We start from the raw sequence: 19,304 nt of genomic DNA, 5'->3' as shown, positions 1-19,304 counted from the left end.
CTACACAGGAAAATCTGAAAGATTTAACAAAAGCAGTTTCACTGCGTAAGGTGCATTTACTGCCATTCTACATTAAAACTGAGAGAAAACCACATTATTTAACAAGCTAGTTAAACACAGAGAACAACTCAGAATCCAGTCTTGCTCTGGTATCAGAGGTTATTTATTTCTCTTACAAAGTAATTCTCAATATTGCTTGAAATTTTTAGTGCACAGAATTCATCTCTGAAAACAACAACAATAGTATTTCAAACGCCACTGTGTTCACTCACACTGTGGGCTCCTGGAAAATCCTTCGTGGCTTTTGGCCTATGGTACTAACTGGAAGTTTTTGAAGAATATACCAGAACTCATGACAAAGTTCCAACAGATGACACCAACTCTGTGTCAGCCCTTATTTTGTGAATACAGACACTGTCAGTTATACCATATTAACTTATTTTCAGGAGAAGTTCAACTGACCATACTGAAAAGAAACTGAAGAAAGCAAGGTGTTCTCGCAGCTCTGCTATAAGCTAAAGAATAAGGCCACTTCAACTTGGTCCATTTTTTCCCCCCCATTAATAAAAAGGATGAAGGAAATACTGTCAGTTAAGTTTACATGTCACACATTGCATAACCCAGTAACACACAATGCTCTAACATCTCACTGGAAGAACAGGTTGCCTTGGCTCACAATAGAAGTAACAAAGGTGGTAAAGGTGCACAATTGGTGTACCCTGAAGCAACTCTCACTAGAAGGCAGACTGCTTTCCAGCAGGCTCTCTGTGATGGGAATTTTACTCCTGATGTTAGAACTAGAAGAGGAAGGTATTCCATTATGCACATTTACTATGTGACCAGCCACAACAGCTCAACAGCCACAGGGAGAATTAACAGTCAAGCAGCAGCACATGAATTCCAATAAAACCTGAACAAATTAGCAACAGTACTACTGCTTAATGTTCTAAGTCTCTTCCATAAAGCAAACACTTTCAAGTGAAGTACAAATTCTTCCAAGCTGCTTTTAAATATCACACACACACAATTTATATATTTACTTTTGTTCTTCCCCTAGAGATAAAAAAAAATAATTTCTTTTGTGCTTTTCATGACATACCTGTTACACTATCATGTATTCTTCCTTTGCTGATTATTCAGTTTTGATGGGGGATTACAAAATAAATTTCTAGAGCATTTGCTATTAGAATAACCAAACAGCTTTAATAAAAAGTGATGCTGCCATTAAAAAGGCAGAGGATTAAAAAAAAATTAAAGCTCCCTATTAACTTAGCACTAAAATCTACAGTATTCCATCAAGTTTACATTGTCACAGCAACGTTACACTGTTAAGAGCACAGTACAACATTTGTCAAGATCTGTTTATTTTTCACATACATCATTTATTAGCCAGTTATCTACAAGATATTATTTACCACAGGCAAACTAAATACTGTGCTTTTAAGAAACCTGCATAGAAATGGATTTGATGTTTCTCTTATTTTGGACATATTTACAGAAGGATTTCTATGTATGTTAGCAATAAATAATCCCAATATTCAAAATGTCAGTGCTCATGCACACACCGACAAGATGGCTGCATGCTTTAAAAATATTATGTACAGTACAGTTTCCTTCATAGCCCTCTCCCTAATAATAGCAGAAAGTGCATTTTCTTCCATATTCTTTCTCCCTTCCTTTTGTTTTCATTCAGTCTTGCTTCTGAGGGATACACCCTTCCATCTCGACAACTTCTGGCCAGCCTTCATACTTGTTTGTGTCCTTGTTATTCTTTATATGCTATAAATGGAAAACACGGATTTGCCATTAATGCGAAGTCACTTATCCTTCTGCTTTACTCATAGCTTCAAAAGACATCTACTTATTTTCAGGCCATGGACAAAGAGAAAACATCACTATTAGCCTCTTGTGCTTTGTATCAAATACAAGAATCTCTCAGTATTCACCACTTCATGTAACTTGCTCAGACAAATGTATGCTAAAAACAGTTAAGCCATACTGGGAAAACATTTTTAAATTTTATTATGGATGTTTCTTCAGGAAGAGAGACAAGGAAAAGACCAACTGCATTAAAGTACAAACAACTAGGTAAAAATAAATAAGGATATTAAATTTACAAGGCAGTGAAAACAAACAGTGAGATTTAAAGAACATCAAATAATGATGAATGTTTGCCTTCTTTGAAAATTAGGGGTTTATTTTGCCACCAAGCAACCATCTGCAGTCAGGTAGGACATTAATGCCTCCAAGAGTTTGCCATTGCTTCTGCACTAGTTTCCACTCCCTTGCAAAGTTGGCAGAAGAGAACAAATCTTCCTTCCTCTCCCAGTACAGTTACTTTTACCAGTAATTAAAGGCAACACTGACACATGCCGAATTTTAACAGCTGAACTATGAGAATGTATTCTATTTCACAAATTTTGCTATAGCAGCAATAATTTTAGATAGAAGAGCAAAGCAAAGAGCTGGGAACACCAACACCTTAACTATCACTTATCTGCTGGAAGTCTACCGTTGTTAGTGCATCTAAAATACAAGCATTAGGCATTAAGTTTTGGATTCTTCAGCTTAGTTTGATTAATTAAAAAGATAAATGATCTGGTTACTGGCATAAGAAGATCTACCCCCTAAAAGATATTTTTCTTATTTATGAATCACCAAAGAATCTTTTTTGTTTATAATGAGGAGGCTACTCAAGGAAAAAATTTGACATTAACACTGTGTGCCAGTGCTGCAATAGATACTCATCTTGAACAAATGCATGGCATTTATAAAACATGCTATGCCTTTATCAGTGTTAAATTCCAGTACATTACAGAATGACAGACCTGTTCAAATGGACTTTTAGTCTTGATTCCTTTTCCACCACAGAAGACCCAGTTGTCTCTGAAGCCAAGGTTAGTAATAGATGTGCTTCCTAATTCAGCAATCAGTTTCCGTGCTTCCTCGTTAAGCCTTGAAAAAAACAACAGTTCAGTATGTGAATAAAATACATACCCTCAGAGTTTTCATTGCTCAGTGCACCAATCAGCTTTCATCTGATTAAATATAGATTAAGTCAGTCAATACACTGGCCAAGATCTATCTTTCAAAATCAGATAAGGCTAGTTCTGAAATGACCTGATGCAATAAGCACTGCTCTTTCATACTATAATCTCAAGGAACCAGGATATAAACCTCTCAAGTACACCAACAAAAGCCAAGAACCCTCTCCTGTGAGAATTTATATATACATCTCAAGTCATGTTAGCAATTCTCCAAGCGACTAAAAACATCAGCCTTTAAAGTAAACATTCTTTGCAAGCTCAAGCTGAAGTCTAGATAACGTAAAAGCTATTTTAGATTACAAGAATGACCTGAATATATGAAAGAAGTTCTTGTCCGCTTGGGTCAGTTAATTAAAAATTCAGAATGCTGTTCCACAGTACAGTTCAGTGCCTATAGGCCCAAGTACTATAACTTTGGTATGAAAGGGAAAACAATCTGTAGTCTAAGTTATCATTCCAAAATCTCCAACTAGCAGCTCTTTATTTCTTCCTTTAAGCTACGAAATTTTGTTCAATTACTAAACAACACATACAACTTCTGTTTATTATCGCTTCCTGGGATATAGTTTTATGGCTCACTTTAGCAAAAATTATGAAAATGGTTCAATACTTTGGAATTTATTTGCACAACTGTTGTGGTTTAACCCTAGGCAGCAGCCAAGCCCCAAGCAGCCACTCACTCTCTCCCTCACCAGCATGATCGGGGAGAGAATCAAAAGAGTAAACGCTAGAAAAACTCTTGGGTGGAGATAAATACAGTTGAATAGGGAAGCAAACACACAAAGTAAAACAAGGAATTAATTCACTGCTTCCCATGGGCAGGATGAATTCAGCCATCTCCAGCAGAGCAGGGCCCCATCACATGTAGTGGTTACTTGGGAATCACCATCACTCTAGATGTCCCCCCTTCCTCCTTCTTCCTCCCACCTTATATACTGAGCATGACATCCTATGGTATGGAATATCCCTTTGGTCAGTTTGGGTCACCTGTCCCAGCTGTGTCTCTTCCCAGTCTCCCATGCACTCCCAACTTCCTTGCCAGTGTGGCAGTACAGAAAGCAGTAAAGGCCTTGACTCTGTGTAAGCTCTGCTCAGCAATAACAAAAACATCTCTGCATTACCAATCCTGTCTTCAGCACAAATCCAAAACACAGGCCCACATTACCCACTGTGAAGAAACTTAACTCTACCCCAGTCAAAACCAGCACAACCACTCACACTCCCAACACTCTAGAGCATCAGGGCAACTTGCATTGAAAAAGAAATTATCTTTCAAACATACTGATTCTTCACGATTTTCTTTTTAAGAACTGGCATTTATGATTACTATCAACTACCAGCAGCAGCTGTAATATTGCAATAAGCTGTAGTTCCTGGCTGTCAGCATGAATGGGCCAAATACTCCTCCTTGTTTAGCTGGTATTGTATCTACATACAAGCTTTCAAAAATACCAGCTGTGAAATGGTTATTGAAGCCAACTAACCCTACTTATTTTCTAAAACATCAAAGAAGAAAGTGAAGAGTGTAAAAAGTAAAGTACCAGAACAAGCGAACAGAACAACAGACAGAAGATCCAGCCTGGGCATAAAAAACAGTAAATTGCTTTCTTCTCTTCTAAAAAGCAGTGAAAGTATGGACACTTGACTATTTAGTGTAAATATTGCATACTGCAAAGTCAGGACTTTGTCACAGGAAAGCTGCTTCTACATCAAAAATACAGACAAGCTGTGGATAACAAATTGAACCAAAAGTGGGAGAAAAAGTACAGAATACATTAGCAAAAAGTGATTTGTTATTAAAATAACTGAGTAAAAGGAAGAAAAGGTCTTCATTTCCACTATTAAAAGCAATCCTGTGGACAGAATGACTTGACTGTGGAATATGTATTGCAATTATTCTTCTATTGGATAGATAGAAAGCTGCACATGAGCCAGCAGTGTGCTCAGCTGGCCAAGAAGGCCAAAGGCATCCTGGCCTGGATCAGGGACAGTGTGGTCAGCAGGACCAGGGAGATGATTCTGCCCCTGTATTCGGCGCTGGTGAGGCCACACTTTAAGTACTGTGTACAGTTCTGGGCCCCTCAGTTCAGGAGGGACATTGAGGTGCTGGAGCAGGTCCAGAGAAGAGCAATGAGGCTGGTGAAGGGACTCGATCACAAGTGCTATGAGGAGAGGCTGAGGGAGCTGGGGGTGTTTAGCCTGGAGAAGAGGAGGCTCAGGGGAGACCTTATCACCCTCTACAACTCCCTGAAAGGAGGTTGTAGTCAGGTGGGGGTTGATCTCTTCTCCCAGGCAACCAGCAGTAGGACAAGAGGGCATAGGCTCAAGCTCTGCCAGGGGAGGTTTAGATTGGATATTAGGAAGATATTTTTTACAGAGAGAGTAATCAGGCATTAGAATGGGCTGTCTGGGGAGGTAGTAGATTCACCATTCCTGGAGGTTTTCAAGACAAGACTGGATGTGGCACTTAGTGCCATGGTCTAGTAAGGATGGTAGGGTTGGACCTGATGATCTTTGAGGTCTCTTCCAACCTGGTCGATTCTGTGATTCTATGATTCTATGAAAATGTCTTAAGCTATGTCTACATTAATAAACTGAGCAGCTTTAGGGTGGAACAGTAAAACACTGAAGGAAAGAAGTATGAGACACATACTAGTAACCCCTCAGAGTCTGAAAGAAAGAATACAGGCAGGGCAAGGAATGGCCTCAGCCACCCTGCAACCACTGAATTCTGTCTTGGAGTTGATCTGAGGAAAATGCTGGGTGGAACTGACCAATTTCCACCCGAGTATGTTCTCATAGTCATGTTCCTATAGGCTAGTCAATTCAGATGTGTGTAGACATAAGACAAAATGAGCTATCAGCAATAGAAAACCCAGCACACCTCCAAAGAGACAGATATCCTTGCCAACTTATATTAAAAAAGCGATGGGGACACCTCTAGAGTGTAGCTAGAAAGCTACAGGGTCTTCAGAAACAAACATTTGTGATATTTCTGCTGAAGTGTCTAATTTAATATCTAATTTCCTGCTTCTTACAAAAGTATACACCTGACAGGCCTCTAATTAATTATGTACATAACCCATTACATCTGCTTAGTTTTAATTTCATCTCTTGCCCCCAAATCACATCAACATCATAAAACTAATAAACCCCAAGTATAGTTTCAAATCTATCATTTTGGAAAAACTAAATTTTATCAGAAGTGATTGTGTGATAAAGAATGCATTTTTTCAGTATAAAATAGCATTTAAACGTTTAAGCAACATTTGCTATTTAAAATCAATTACATACTTGGTTGCGCCATCATCGTACGTGGCCATTAACACTATTGTTCCATCCTGGATAGACTTCAAAAATTCAATAAATGGTGCCACGTCTGAAAAGAAAGAGAACATAAAACTCCTGCAAGAACAAGCAACAATTCCATATTTAAACAACTGCAATGCCTCTCTGCAAAGACATAACTTTTAAGAATATTCTGAAATGTACTTACACATTTATAAAAAGATGCTGAGCAAGAAAAAGCTAAAATGCATCAAAGAACTCTTGTTTTATAGAAACAATTTAATCTATATTGTGTAAAGACATAAGCACTAGTGAGAACTACTCTGGAGAACAAGTGTGTTAGATTAATCATACCATTCCCACCCACCTCAACTATTTGTGTTTCTTTAAAGTTGCACTCTTCTCATAATTACAAAGGTAGAGATGAAGCACTCACTTAACTATCAGCTTAAACCACCACAGCAAACAGGAGTCTGGAGGGGAGAAGGGGGAAGGGGAAAATCAAAGCGCGTTTGTTGTTTCCCTGTGGCCAGCATAAGTGCACCTACCTCCTCCCCACATGTCAAAGAACTTAGAGTCTAATGGTTCTCCTGTTTTACCTGAAGAAAAAGAAATATTTGGTGTCACTGAGTATAGCCAAAATTATTTTACAGACAACATGTTCAACTCCTCTTACTGCTCTTTGAGAGAAGTGCTGCAGAAGGCACTATATAAATGAGCCATTCTATGATGCTGTGCAAACACCTGATTTTATTTCAAGTGGAATATAAAAGAAAATGCCAACTGCCTCTAAAACCAATACAGAGTATTCACTTCATATATTCGCCTTTTTTTTAAGTCAGTTTTGCAAAAATAGACAGTACAGCTATATACTGCTGTTAGTGCAAGAAGCAAAGTAAGAAAGACTAAAATTACATGGCATGTTTTGCTATAGAACAGAAATGTTTAGTAGGCTTAAGCATCCAGAACAAATAGAAAAAAGTGGACAATGTGCCATATCTCATTAACTTTTAAATTATGCTAACTACATAGGCAGTCTTTGGTGGAAGGTGAAGGTTGGCTTTTTTCTTAATCCATTTAAAGCTTGGAAGAGAAGAAAAATGATAGAGGAGTTTTTATAAAATACAAAAGGTATTTTGGTTTTGAACAGATTGAGACAATTTAGGTAAATATTGTTCAAGCCATGCTTTAGATGATGTAAACCTGAGTACAATCCAAAAATAATATGAATTTATATTGCAGTGAAATGACAAAATGCTATCTCAGTACTATAAGAAATTGCTTCCTACACATTAAGGACAAATCTGCCAGTACTGACATTCAGTTCAGCTTTCCAGGTAACACACAGTTAAATTTGTTTTGTTTCAATGAAAGTTAAGAATGCTGAACACTATTATGTAACATGATGTATTCGGGGACAAGCTCTATAGATCAAGTACACTGATTTCAAGCTAGGAAAGAATGAGCTGCTCTTTCCGTGTAGGAACAAGTTTGTTAAGGAAGTTTCACTAAAAACAGAGCAACAGAAGAATTTAGCCTACAGTTTTATTAGTGGTGGCAACACACAAGGTCAAAAAGAGCAGCATGAATCTCATGTCTTTTTCCACCTTGTTGTGCATTAGGAATTTATCTGATATATCACCAAGATAGTCACCATAGCACTCCACTATTTTCACTACTCATTTTTAGAAACAAAAATACACTGAGGTTTTCTACTTTGTAACAAAAGGGCATCAGTGCTAAGATCCATCATTATCTCTGTATAAATATGCTGAATACTTCCTTTTCTCCTCCTCTTGGCCTTTCACCATCCCTTCGTATTTCACCTTAAATTTCAGAAATAGTTTGAAAATGAAGACAATCTGTTCACTTAAATATCACTTACCATTGACCAAGGCCACATTTATCCCTCTGCCAACATTATTTTTAACTCCACTCATTAAACTGAAACAAAATAAAAATTTTATTTTTAACAGGACAATTTTATGATATGAAGTACTTCTGGTTTTTAAACAGGATCAATCAAATTCTAAGAAATACATAGTTAAAAGACCACATGTACTTAAATGAAGCAAAATTTCCTCAACCTAATCTGTTTGCTCTTAGGGCACCACTGAATTGAGAACAATACATCAAATATCCCCAGTTGTATCTATTTCATTTGATTGCTTGATCATCTTGTCTTCAAAGTATGTTTGTATATTAAAAGTGTCACAGAAAATAAAGTCGTATTAATGTATTTAAGAAAATCCCTTGCAAAGAGCCTAAAACAAGTATTAATTTGAGCAACTTAGCATAGTCACATTACCAACATTTTAAACTTTTCTTTGTAAGCACATGATGAACAAAAACGTGTTCATGAGTTTAAAAGCTAACTGAACAGAGGGATTTAAAATTCACATTTCTGTATCACATTAAGAAACAAGAAAGTCAAAACAGTTAGGTACCTGTAAGCGTAACAGGAAACCCAACTGCAAGCAAAGTGCTTCGCACACTGATGACACTTTGAGCAAAAGCTGAATGTAATGTTGGAGGACAGTCACACAACTGGACCCCAACAAAAATGTCATCATCTATGGCAGTAACTTATCGGCCAAACTCAGAGGGGCAAGACAGAGATCCATTGGGAAATGAAAGCCCTTCAGAGCTGTAAAGAAGAGGTAAAAGGAACAGCAAGACTGTTAGTGCTGTAGTATGCTGTGCTGCCTTGAAGCATGGCAGCTGTACTGCTCCAGTGAGAGGAAACTGCCAGACCTCCTCATCCATTTTCACTGGCACTGTGTAAAGCACTCTGTTCTGCCTCCAGGCCCAAATATCCCAGCATTAACATTTTGAAGCCAGGAATAAAAGAGATAACATATACAGGACAAAAAGCAGTATGGTTTGGAACAGCTACATAAATTAAGGTAATGAAGAAGCCTTCAGCAGAGATTGAAGAAAGCATCTCAGCAAAAGCATACAGGTACACACATCTCATTAATTACAAACATTCTAACAGATACTTTAATTCCATCCTGATCAGGATTTCTGTAGTCTCCCTCTTTGGCTTTAGGAAGGGGCTGCACATGTGTACAATCCTGTTATGTTCAAAACTTTTTTCATGTTTCTTCTGTGGCAATACGATTTTCAGGTCATCTCTGAACACACGTTCTAAGCAACACATCCTTATGCACACAACTAACATCAGCTTTCTCATGCCAACTTCTTAGTGATAGGCTAGAAAAAAGAAATGGCCTATCACCGAAGTACAGCAAAAATCTTCCTCTCTGGTGGTATCTTTTGCACCCAGGATGAAGACAGAAGTCAGAATTTAGAGTAATGTCAAATTTAACATACAAGTACCAGGAAAAGACTCAATATTCAGAAAGACTACTGGTTAATGACAACTCTTGAAACAGTGACTTTAAAATGTTTTAACGAACTAGTAATTAGAGATGAAGAAGTCCATAGTCTTCTGTTAGTCCCCTAAGTTATAGTATCTGCCAAAAATTCAGACTTAAATTAAAACTCTAATTCAGGAACTTCTGAAAGAGAATACTTGAAATTTACTGCTGAAATGCAGGATTCAGTTCTGGTTAATAAGGAACTCTAGAAGTATTTTAGCCACTGGAGGATTATTTCTGCTCTGATCACATGGGTTTCATGTTGTGTGCAAGCATCTGTTCTAAACAAGAAAAATGTATGGCCAGTAAGGACTGAAACATAAATGAACAATGGCAGTGAAATTCTGAACACATTCCTTTCTTCATTCAAAATTTTACTGGACAATTAATTTACCAAAAACGAACTGCCTTTCATTTCAAAGACAAAATTCTCTGTAGATAAGTACCAGTACAAAAATATCTGAGGTGACCAGACACTTAAATTCCTCAGAGTTATAATGTATTTCAGACAACAAAAAAACCCTTGATTATGAGTACAATAATAACTAGTTATTAAAGGAATCTAGTACAACATTTTGTTATCAGGCTACTGTGGCACAATCGTGCAACTGGCTTCTTAACAGAGAAAGTAAAACTGCAGGGAGAAGTTGCTGGTAAATAAGTATAGCAATGTTGCCCTTTCTTCTAAAAAGCCCACGAAGTAGCAACGACAATATTTGACATTGTGATGATGAGTCCAGCACGTTTTCTCTAATTCAGATTATGTCCTCCCAATATAGAACAAGCTGTAACCAAACTTCGAAACAGCAAAATTCCAATTTCACATTAAAATATCTATATAACTAAAAATAAAAATTTAGAAATTAAATGCAGCCTGACTTGTATCAGCACCTTTAGTGCTTTCATAAACCAAGTGACATCCTTATGTTTAATACATAGGGAAAAACCTATGCTGTAAATATCACTGATAAATCATGAAAACTTGATCCTGCTTTCTTGTCTTGGAAGTATGAAGAAGAATACATAGTAATTAAAATAAACTTTGTGCAGGAGAGAGTTCACAAAATATCATACATAAAAAGAAAATAAGTAAGAGCTACTGAAGGGAAACTAAGTTTTTTCCCAAGCTCTAAGAGGCTATTTTACACACTTGAGACAGCTTATGCTCCGCCACAAACACAGCAGGCTGCTGTGCAACAGCTTCTCACAGGAGGGCAGTCCTCCACCAGTTTTAGAATTCTTCCAAGAATTTACAATCCACAAGTTACCGGAGGTTTTGTAAGACAAATAATTGTCTTATGATCAAAGCAGGAGATACTACAAAATCAATCAAATTTTCTGGTGGACATTTCAACAGACTTGACAAGTCCTCCTCTGAAGGAATTCAGGAAGATTTTTGATAAGGGAATCTCATCTTAAGAATCCAATACCTGTGCACTAAAGTGTGCACTAGTACTAACAGAAGAGGACCTTTGCCAGCAACTACTTTCTTTTCATCACTTTCCTCAGCAAATTATCCAGAGGAAGACTTTTTAGGTTGGTTTTATTTTGGACAGGAATAACAATCTCTTTTTAGTTAACCAGTAAGTAAGACGTTTAAAAAAATCCCAAAAGGTCAAAAACCCCAAACAAAAAAACCCCTACATTCCTAAAATTAAAATATTGCTTGCTCCTACAACTTTTAATCAGTCAATCAGCCTACCTCTTCACAGGTAATAAGCTTCCTGGCAACCAGAATGAGACACCTTGAAACACCAACAAGAAGTACTATGCAGAGAGATTAGATAAGACTGTCCAAGGTCACAAAGCCAGTCACCGGTAAGAATGGAAAGCAGCACTTAACAGCGTGTAGTTAGTACATGCCAAGGTGAGCTCATGCTCACTTAGCACGTGCTCTCGACTACACCGTGATGCTCTGCTGCAAGCTCACTCCTACACAAGTGAGCAGGTTGAGCTGTCAGCCTGACAGGAGAATGACAGAGTTAGTGCTAAAAATAGTCTTGTCTTTAAGATCATTTAAGACTAGTCTTACAGTTACTTTAGAGAAACATTATGGAAAATATTAACCAATATGTTTTATTCTCTTACAGATTAATTATCCTATTTACTATACTATGTGGGGCTCTGTTGTTCACAGTGAAGTTGCCATTTGCTCTAAAATTCATTAGCACCAACTGCTGTATGTGCTGTCTGTACTAACAGTGTGGGCTGAGAAACAGCTAAACTGGAGTATTTTAAATGCAAATGGAAGGCAAAGGCTTGTAAGTGTGACTGGTATTTAAAAAAAAATCTCCTCCTGACAACACCAACATCATGTCTTTTCTGACATACCACCTGCAAACTCAAGTGGATAGATTATGTTACAGAAAGCTGCACACTCTGGATGACAACGAGCAGGAACAACCTAAGAGCAAAGAACAATCTAAAAATAAATATTAATATTCTCATTACGGGGATTACTGAAAGGTTTTCTGTTAAATACTCTACATACAGTATTATTGATAATATGGTGTCAAAAATATAATTATTAAAAAATCGAGGACTTAAGCTCAAATCCAAACCGTGTCTCACACAGATCTTTTCCTCATTTCATAATTATTTTAAGTTTATTAACTTTAGTTACCAACAGCACAATTAAATAACTACTGATCATTAAAATACTACTTTTCCCTTTTGAAGGCATGCTTCAAAGAGAAAAGGAAAATATGTTCTGACATTGGTACTATGGAAATACAGTTTAAAAGATGACTTGTTAAAGACAATACTATGATTCACTGAAATACTATTAGAGGCACAAGGACAAGCTAGAGGCAAGTATGCATCTGACTTGACAAAGTCTAACTAACCCTAAAGTCTGTAAACCTGAAATAAAGTGCAAGTTATCTCACATGTATTAAAATAACATACATTTCTGTGTTTACTGCAGAGCATTAAGCATGCTTCAGCAGAGACAACATTATGCAATGTCTTTTTATTGTGGTCAAACTGTTGGCAAAACAAAACCTACTAAGAATCATTTCAACTACTGAAAGTGATCTAAGACAGTGTTTCAAAGAGATATTTAAACACAATGGGTAAAAATACTTACACATTATCCTCAACACAAATTTTAGGTCCAACTACATTCGCTGCTCCACTTGACATTTTGAATGCAAAATGCTTTTCAGGACAAGCTTTAGATATCCCACATTTGTATCTTGGAGGTTTTGTTGCTTTCAAAAGAAAAGAAAACACGATTTTAGAGACAACACCACAGGCAGGCTAACAGAGAATATCAGTTACTTCTCTGAGAGAATTCAAGGAAAAGAGCAAAGACAAACAGTACCACATCTGCAGCTGCACAGCAGCTTAAAATAATCTAGGTACCTGAAGTACCTCACTATTCCAACTTCTTGTTGTCACCCTGCTGCTTGCTCTGGCACTGTCATCACAATCCAAAACTACAAAACAGACTTTACCAGAGATTTAGGAAAATCAGGAAAAGAGGAAAATTAGTTTCTGATTGCATTTAAAGTGTAATTAAAACTTTCTTAACTATGAAAATTCAACAGTCTTTGTTATTAGCAAAAGCAAGTCACAGCAGTAATACATGCATATGAATACTCACAGCGTGCAGCTGAATCCAATGCTGATCTAGCTAAAATGAAAAAAGAAAGTTTTACAAGATGTTACTATTAAAGTGTCATCTGATATAAAATACACTATAAATGTAAAATCTTTCTGTACCCCTACAAAAATAGGTTGGCTGAAATGAAGAATCAAATACACCTGAACATTATGTGGCAAGGTGACGAGTGGTGTCCCTCAGGGGTCAGTGCTGGGACCAATTACTATTCAGCATCTTTGTCAGTGACATGGACAGTGGGACTGAGTGCACCCTCAGCAAGTTCACTGATGACAGCAAGCTGTGTGGTGCAGCTGACATGCTGGAGGAAAGGGATGCCATCCAGAGGGACCTTCACAGCGAAGTGCAAGGTCTGCATATGGGTCATGGCAATCCCAGGCACACCTAGAGTCTGGGTGGAGAAGTCATTCAGAGCAGCCCTGCAGAGAAGGATTTCGGGAGGGATAGCTGATGAAAAACTCAACAGAAGCCAGCAGTGTGCGCTCGCAGCCCAGAAAGCCAACCAAATCCTGGGCTGCACTAAAAGCAGTGTGGCCAGAAGGTCAAAGGTGATTCTCCCACTCTACTCTGCTCTTGTGAGATCCCACCTGGAGTACTGCATACAGTTCTGGTGCCCCCAACATAAGAAGGACATGGAACTGTTGGAGTAGGTCCAGAGGAGGGCCATGAAAATGCTAAGAGAACTGGAGCACCTCCCCTACAAAGACAGGCTGTGGACGTTGGGGCTGTTCAGCCTGGAGAAGAGAAGGTTGCTTGGGGACCTCACAGCAAGCAACCTTCCAGTATCTGAAGAAGGAAGCTGTAGAGGAACCCTTTGTTAGAAACTGCAGTGACAGGACAAGCAGTAATGGGTATAAATCGGGCCATGAAAATGCTAAGAGAACTGGAGCACCTCCCCTACAAAGACAGGCTGTGGACGTTGGGGCTGTTCAGCCTGGAGAAGAGAAGGTTGCTTGGGGACCTCACAGCAAGCAACCTTCCAGTATCTGAAGAAGGAAGCTGTAGAGGAACCCTTTGTTAGAAACTGCAGTGACAGGACAAGCAGTAATGGGTATAAATCGAAAGAAGGGAAATTTAGATTAGATATTAGGAAGAAGTCTTTTAATGGTGGTGAGACTGTTCAAAGCCAGCTTGGATAAAGCCTTGAGCAACCTGGTCTAGTGGGAGGTGTCCCTGCCCAGGGCAGGGGGGACTGTGCTATTTCAAGGTCCATTCCAATCTCTTAACATACTATGCTTATACTCCAATAAAAAATGACTTTTACTCTGTAGAATCAAGTGACCTGGGAAGCAGGTAATTCAGAAGCACTACCTTAATTTATGACTCTCTGATTAACACAAATGTCCATGGAGATACAAAACTGCCAAGGATTTTCAGAGGTGTGGCCACAAAAGTGAAACAAATTCCCTTCTTACAGCTTCACCAGGATGAGGCTCCTTTCACCTAATGCTGGAAGCCTGCATCCCAGGTATATTTGAACCCAACCATTCTTGGCATACAAAGATACACAAGTGACCTCACCAGGCACGTATTTTAATGACACCTCTCTGACTTTTCGATGATTATTAAAGATGTCTCTGCTGACTAGTTCAGATGTCAGCTCACACTGTAGCAATCTGGAGTTAAAAAACATGAACTCTACTCATGTATCTAAAATTGTTTGTGGGGGTTTTGGTAATCAAAAGCACCTTTGAAGATAATGTTGGTTTGAAACAGATTGAATTTTACGACACCTCAAATGCTAATCATTCTCTGTGAAGAACCTGGGCACATTTGAAGTGTTGTGATTACTGCACATTCAATTGTACATGACAGTGCACCTGTGCAAGCAAAAAAAGCCCACCCAAAACAAATCTGGATTTTCCTCAGCAGGAGTAAAGCAGAGCACAGATTTCCAAAAACCATCATTCAGGTCACCCAGTTTACAACTCTACACTAAGACTGCAAGTACCAGTAAACAAAAAAAGCAGGTAAAATTATGTATACTTGGCAGGCAGAAGAATCAAAATGATTAAGAGTAGGCTAAATATTTCATACAGAACTTTATACACACATAATATATAAAAAAACAAGTACAGATATTAAAAATACACTGAGAATTCTTACGTGTAAGAGCCTAAGTTAAGTTTAAAGCAAAATTAATACTATATTATTATGGTTCAGTATATATTAAGAGATGTCCAGGGAAAACAAAGCTATCACTTACCAAATATGTGCCCTAAGTTTGCATCCATTTTTATTTCAAACACTTGAGAGATGACATAAAACGTCAACAAAAATATTGCTACAACTACTACCAACTTTGCAGCACCTGTTAAGAAACAGAGAAAAGTTAAAAAAATTATCTGCAAACGGTAACATTAGTTTGCCAAAATGAACTACATGAGAAATGTGCGTCAGATTACATTATGGGGAATTCAGAAATAGGATTATAATTTGTGGACGTACTAAACAGAAATATTTGCAAAAAATTGGACATTATAATGTAGGATGTAACTGCACCAGTCCATGAGGTTTCCATACCAAATACACACTCTGCTCTTAGCTTTCCTCAGCTTCATGATTGTCTGACACCACAGTACACCAACTCAGCTCAGAAGCCAGGAGAAACCACAAACTTTTCCATGAAAATCCATCTTAACAAAATGAACTAAGCTGATCTACCTGGCTGTTGTCCAAAGGCAAAATTCCCATCTCACCCATCTCACTTCCCTGTTGTTAGCCATGTGTACCTGGTTCCTCACTGTTCACAAATACTCTGCTTCCTCCCCCACCCAAATTGAGCTATATCTGTTTTAATGTGTGCCCAAGATTGAGTGACTAGAGATCTGTTCATATACAGCAGCTTGGCTGCCATGGTCAGTCAGCTCTGAGCATCATAGTTAAAAAATACCCAAACACAAAACAACCAGCCAACCAGAAAAAAGCATCCTTTCCTACTCTTCAGCAACTCAAAAGAGCTATTTTAAAAAGAAAAAGCAGTACCTCTCCCTTCCCCCTTTTAATATGCTGAAGCCTCAGGTAGCTTGAAGCTTTACAAGCCTGACTTTCTCCAGTGCTGAGCAGCCAATGTACCGCCTGGGAGAAGAGCTGGAAGCACACGACCACAGCAACTTATATGGAAACTCGAGTGTATGTGGTACTGTGTGAACCTTGCTGGTTTTTAGCATAATTTTCAACATATTTTTACAGAATACTCTTATCTTGTCATAAAATACTGACTGAGACTAGAAGTTATGTGAGGAAGCATCTGATCAACATCCTGCCCTCCTATCTCACTGCAGTATGTCAAACTGTTTGGACAAAGCACCCTTAAAGGATGTTTCTCTTTCTCAGACTGCCAGCCAAATAAATCCTTCAAAAAAAACCCAAACTTATGTACTCCTGCAGATCTCAGACTGCTGCTGTGTTCAGAAAACCTTAAAATAGACAGATTACTCAGCCTTCTGAAGGATAAGAGATGCTAATCAATCCTTCCAAAAGGCTAAAAAAAGATAACAGGATAGAAAAAGAAAAGAAAGATTAAGAAAGAGATACAAGTGGGTATTTTTCTTGTACTTTGGTCTCTCTCTCCCACCTTCCTTTTTCATGTGTGAACACATACATATTATGATATAAGGAAACACAGATGCAAAACCTATTTTTAAAATATGCTGGAACCCCAAAGATCACTGCACTGGAAGGTAAGGAAACCACGTAAAAGCACTGGAAAAAAAAGATGATCTGAACATACGTTAAGAAGTGAGGAAAAGGCTTTCCAAGCAAGACTGCTTAAAAACACAAGATGGTACCAAAATTTGGACTGCGTCATCTAGCAAGTGGCACTTGGAGAGCATATTGTTTCAATAGACGATATGTGAGCTGGATGAGAACTCAGCCTCATTCCCTCCACTCTACATCCTAAGCCCTTCAACTGAACTGCAAGTGCTCTGCCAAGCAACGAATTAGAAACCTCCTAGAAAATTCTTTTAGCATTTGAACCAAAATTAGCCTGTTTGTTACTGGTTAAATGTTCTGTAGGGACTTCTGTATCTTTTCTGTCTGTGGTTTTTAGCAAAAGATAGTAGTTGATGGGAGAAAAACCCAAACAGATTTGGAAAGTAATTTTCCAGGTGAATTAGCCACCAAATACCAAAATAGGTTTCATTAAACTTCAATAAAATAGGACAACAAAGCCTGCCATGTCAGTTATGTCAAGCGCACCCTGACAGAAGTCTGATGAGAATACCGATCTCTCAGTGAAGAAGTGGGCACTTCAAAAAAGAGAGCCACCCTGCAGGAAGACCTGGATAAGCTGGAAGAGTGGCCAACAAGATGGCTAACAAGAACCTTAAGCAGTTCAACAAGGACAAGGGTAAGGTCTTCCACCTCAAAAAACATCCAGGGGTGAAGAATAAGTGGGATCTACCCAGCTGGAGAGTAGCTCTGTGGAAAGGGATCTGGGGGTCCTGGTGGACAACAAGCTCAATATGAGTGAACAGTGTGCTGCTGCTGTGGCAAAAAAGCCAACAGGATGCTCAGCTACATCAACAAGAGCATCTTCAGCAGACAGAGATAAGAGGTCATTATCTCACTCTGCTTAGCACTTGCCAGGCCACACCTCTAATACTGTCTTTTGGTCATGGACTGATACATTTGGTCCCCGCTATACCAAAAATACAAACCCCAAAAAAACCCAAAAATACCCCACATGGACACTCTGGAGAGTCCAGCACAAAAATGATTAAAGGAGTGGGAAGCGTGCCAGATGAGGAAAGGCTAAGAGAGATGGGTTTGTTCAGCCTTGAGAAAAGATGACTTCGGAGAGACCTTAGTACAATATTCCCATAGTTAAAGGGTGGCTACAAAGAAGATGGAGACTCCCTTTTTTCAAGAAGTCAAGTCACATGGAAAACATGAGGGGTAATGGTTACAACTTACTCTGGGAGAGATTCCGATTCAACTCAGAAGGAAAGTTTTTCACAATGAGAACAATCAGCCACTGCAGTAATCTCCCCAGGGAAGTCATGGATTCCACTATGTTAAACATTTTTCAAGATGGCTGCTGGGCCATCGTGTCTACACCGTGCTTTCACCAAGAAAGGTTGGACCACAGGATTCTTGAGATCCCTTCCAACTGGTATTCTACGATTCTGTGACTTTAAAACCTTATTGTCACAACTTGTTAATGTTGTCCACAGCAGTTCTTTCACCAGTGACCAAAGTCTGATATTACCAAGTGTACCTACCTGCTATTCTCATGTTTAGTCTTCAGCCAGCTAATAACACTACTGCATTAAAAATAGCCACCTAGGGGGAAAAAAAAAATCACATCATTGTAATTATAGCCAAATAAGCAATTTTGTGATGAGTTAACAGTAAAAACCCCATATATTTTTCTCATCAGTAACATTAATGATGATTGTTCTGAATACCTCTTTCTTACTGCTCACAGAAAAGGGAAGATTTAAGATGGATTTCTGATGTCTTGCTTTCATTTGTTACTCCATAGAACAAGTGTGAAAAATGAAATGTGAAATGAAAACAAGTGTGAAATGAAAAAACATTCATTTTATTTCATGAAATCCACTACAAATTCAGCTTAACTTTCAATCCTTCAATCTGTGACATAAACATTTATCAGTGTTCTAAGTAGTCTTTAGTTTCCTAAAGCTATATTGTAAAACTCAACAACTTCATCTGCACTCCTTCAAAGTCCTACCAGCTTCTGGATGGATGTTGTTATTTGGCAATATAACAGCAAACTACGCTTTGGAGACAGAAGATCTAAGCATTTTGGCCTTTAGGATACTGTATAAACTGCATTCAATAGAATTGAAAGAAGGTTACTTCAATACTCTAATCTATGCATTACAGAAATGTAACAACACATCTGTCACCCATAGCAACATCTGGATGACTGACATGATGGTCAATGACAACAGAATCACCAACCCTAGTACCCCGACTATTTCAGAATAA

At 38.2% G+C, this 19,304-nt stretch overlaps 1 protein-coding gene across 1 annotated transcript; it reads right to left on the bottom strand.

Annotated features, from left to right (window-relative positions):
• Positions 1–1,183: 1,183 nt before the first annotated feature.
• FAM3C (family with sequence similarity 3, member C) lies at positions 1,184–18,639 on the bottom strand. The gene is made up of 9 exons (XM_009078720.1): positions 18,572–18,639; positions 15,550–15,654; positions 13,326–13,355; positions 12,807–12,930; positions 8,221–8,279; positions 6,884–6,934; positions 6,342–6,426; positions 2,829–2,955; positions 1,184–1,779 (listed from the first exon to the last, which is right to left on the bottom strand). The coding sequence occupies exons 1-9, from the start codon at positions 18,582–18,584 to the stop codon at positions 1,690–1,692; spliced, it is 684 nt and encodes a 227-aa protein (XP_009076968.1). The 5' UTR covers positions 18,585–18,639; the 3' UTR covers positions 1,184–1,689.
• Between the last annotated feature and the right edge of the window lie 665 nt (positions 18,640–19,304).

Source organism: Acanthisitta chloris, unplaced genomic scaffold, assembly GCF_000695815.1.
Source record: "Acanthisitta chloris isolate BGI_N310 unplaced genomic scaffold, ASM69581v1 scaffold1647, whole genome shotgun sequence".
NCBI lineage: Eukaryota > Metazoa > Chordata > Aves > Passeriformes > Acanthisittidae > Acanthisitta > Acanthisitta chloris.
The sequence above is the reverse complement of the archived record's forward strand: the minus strand, read 5'-3'. Positions and strand labels throughout refer to the sequence as shown.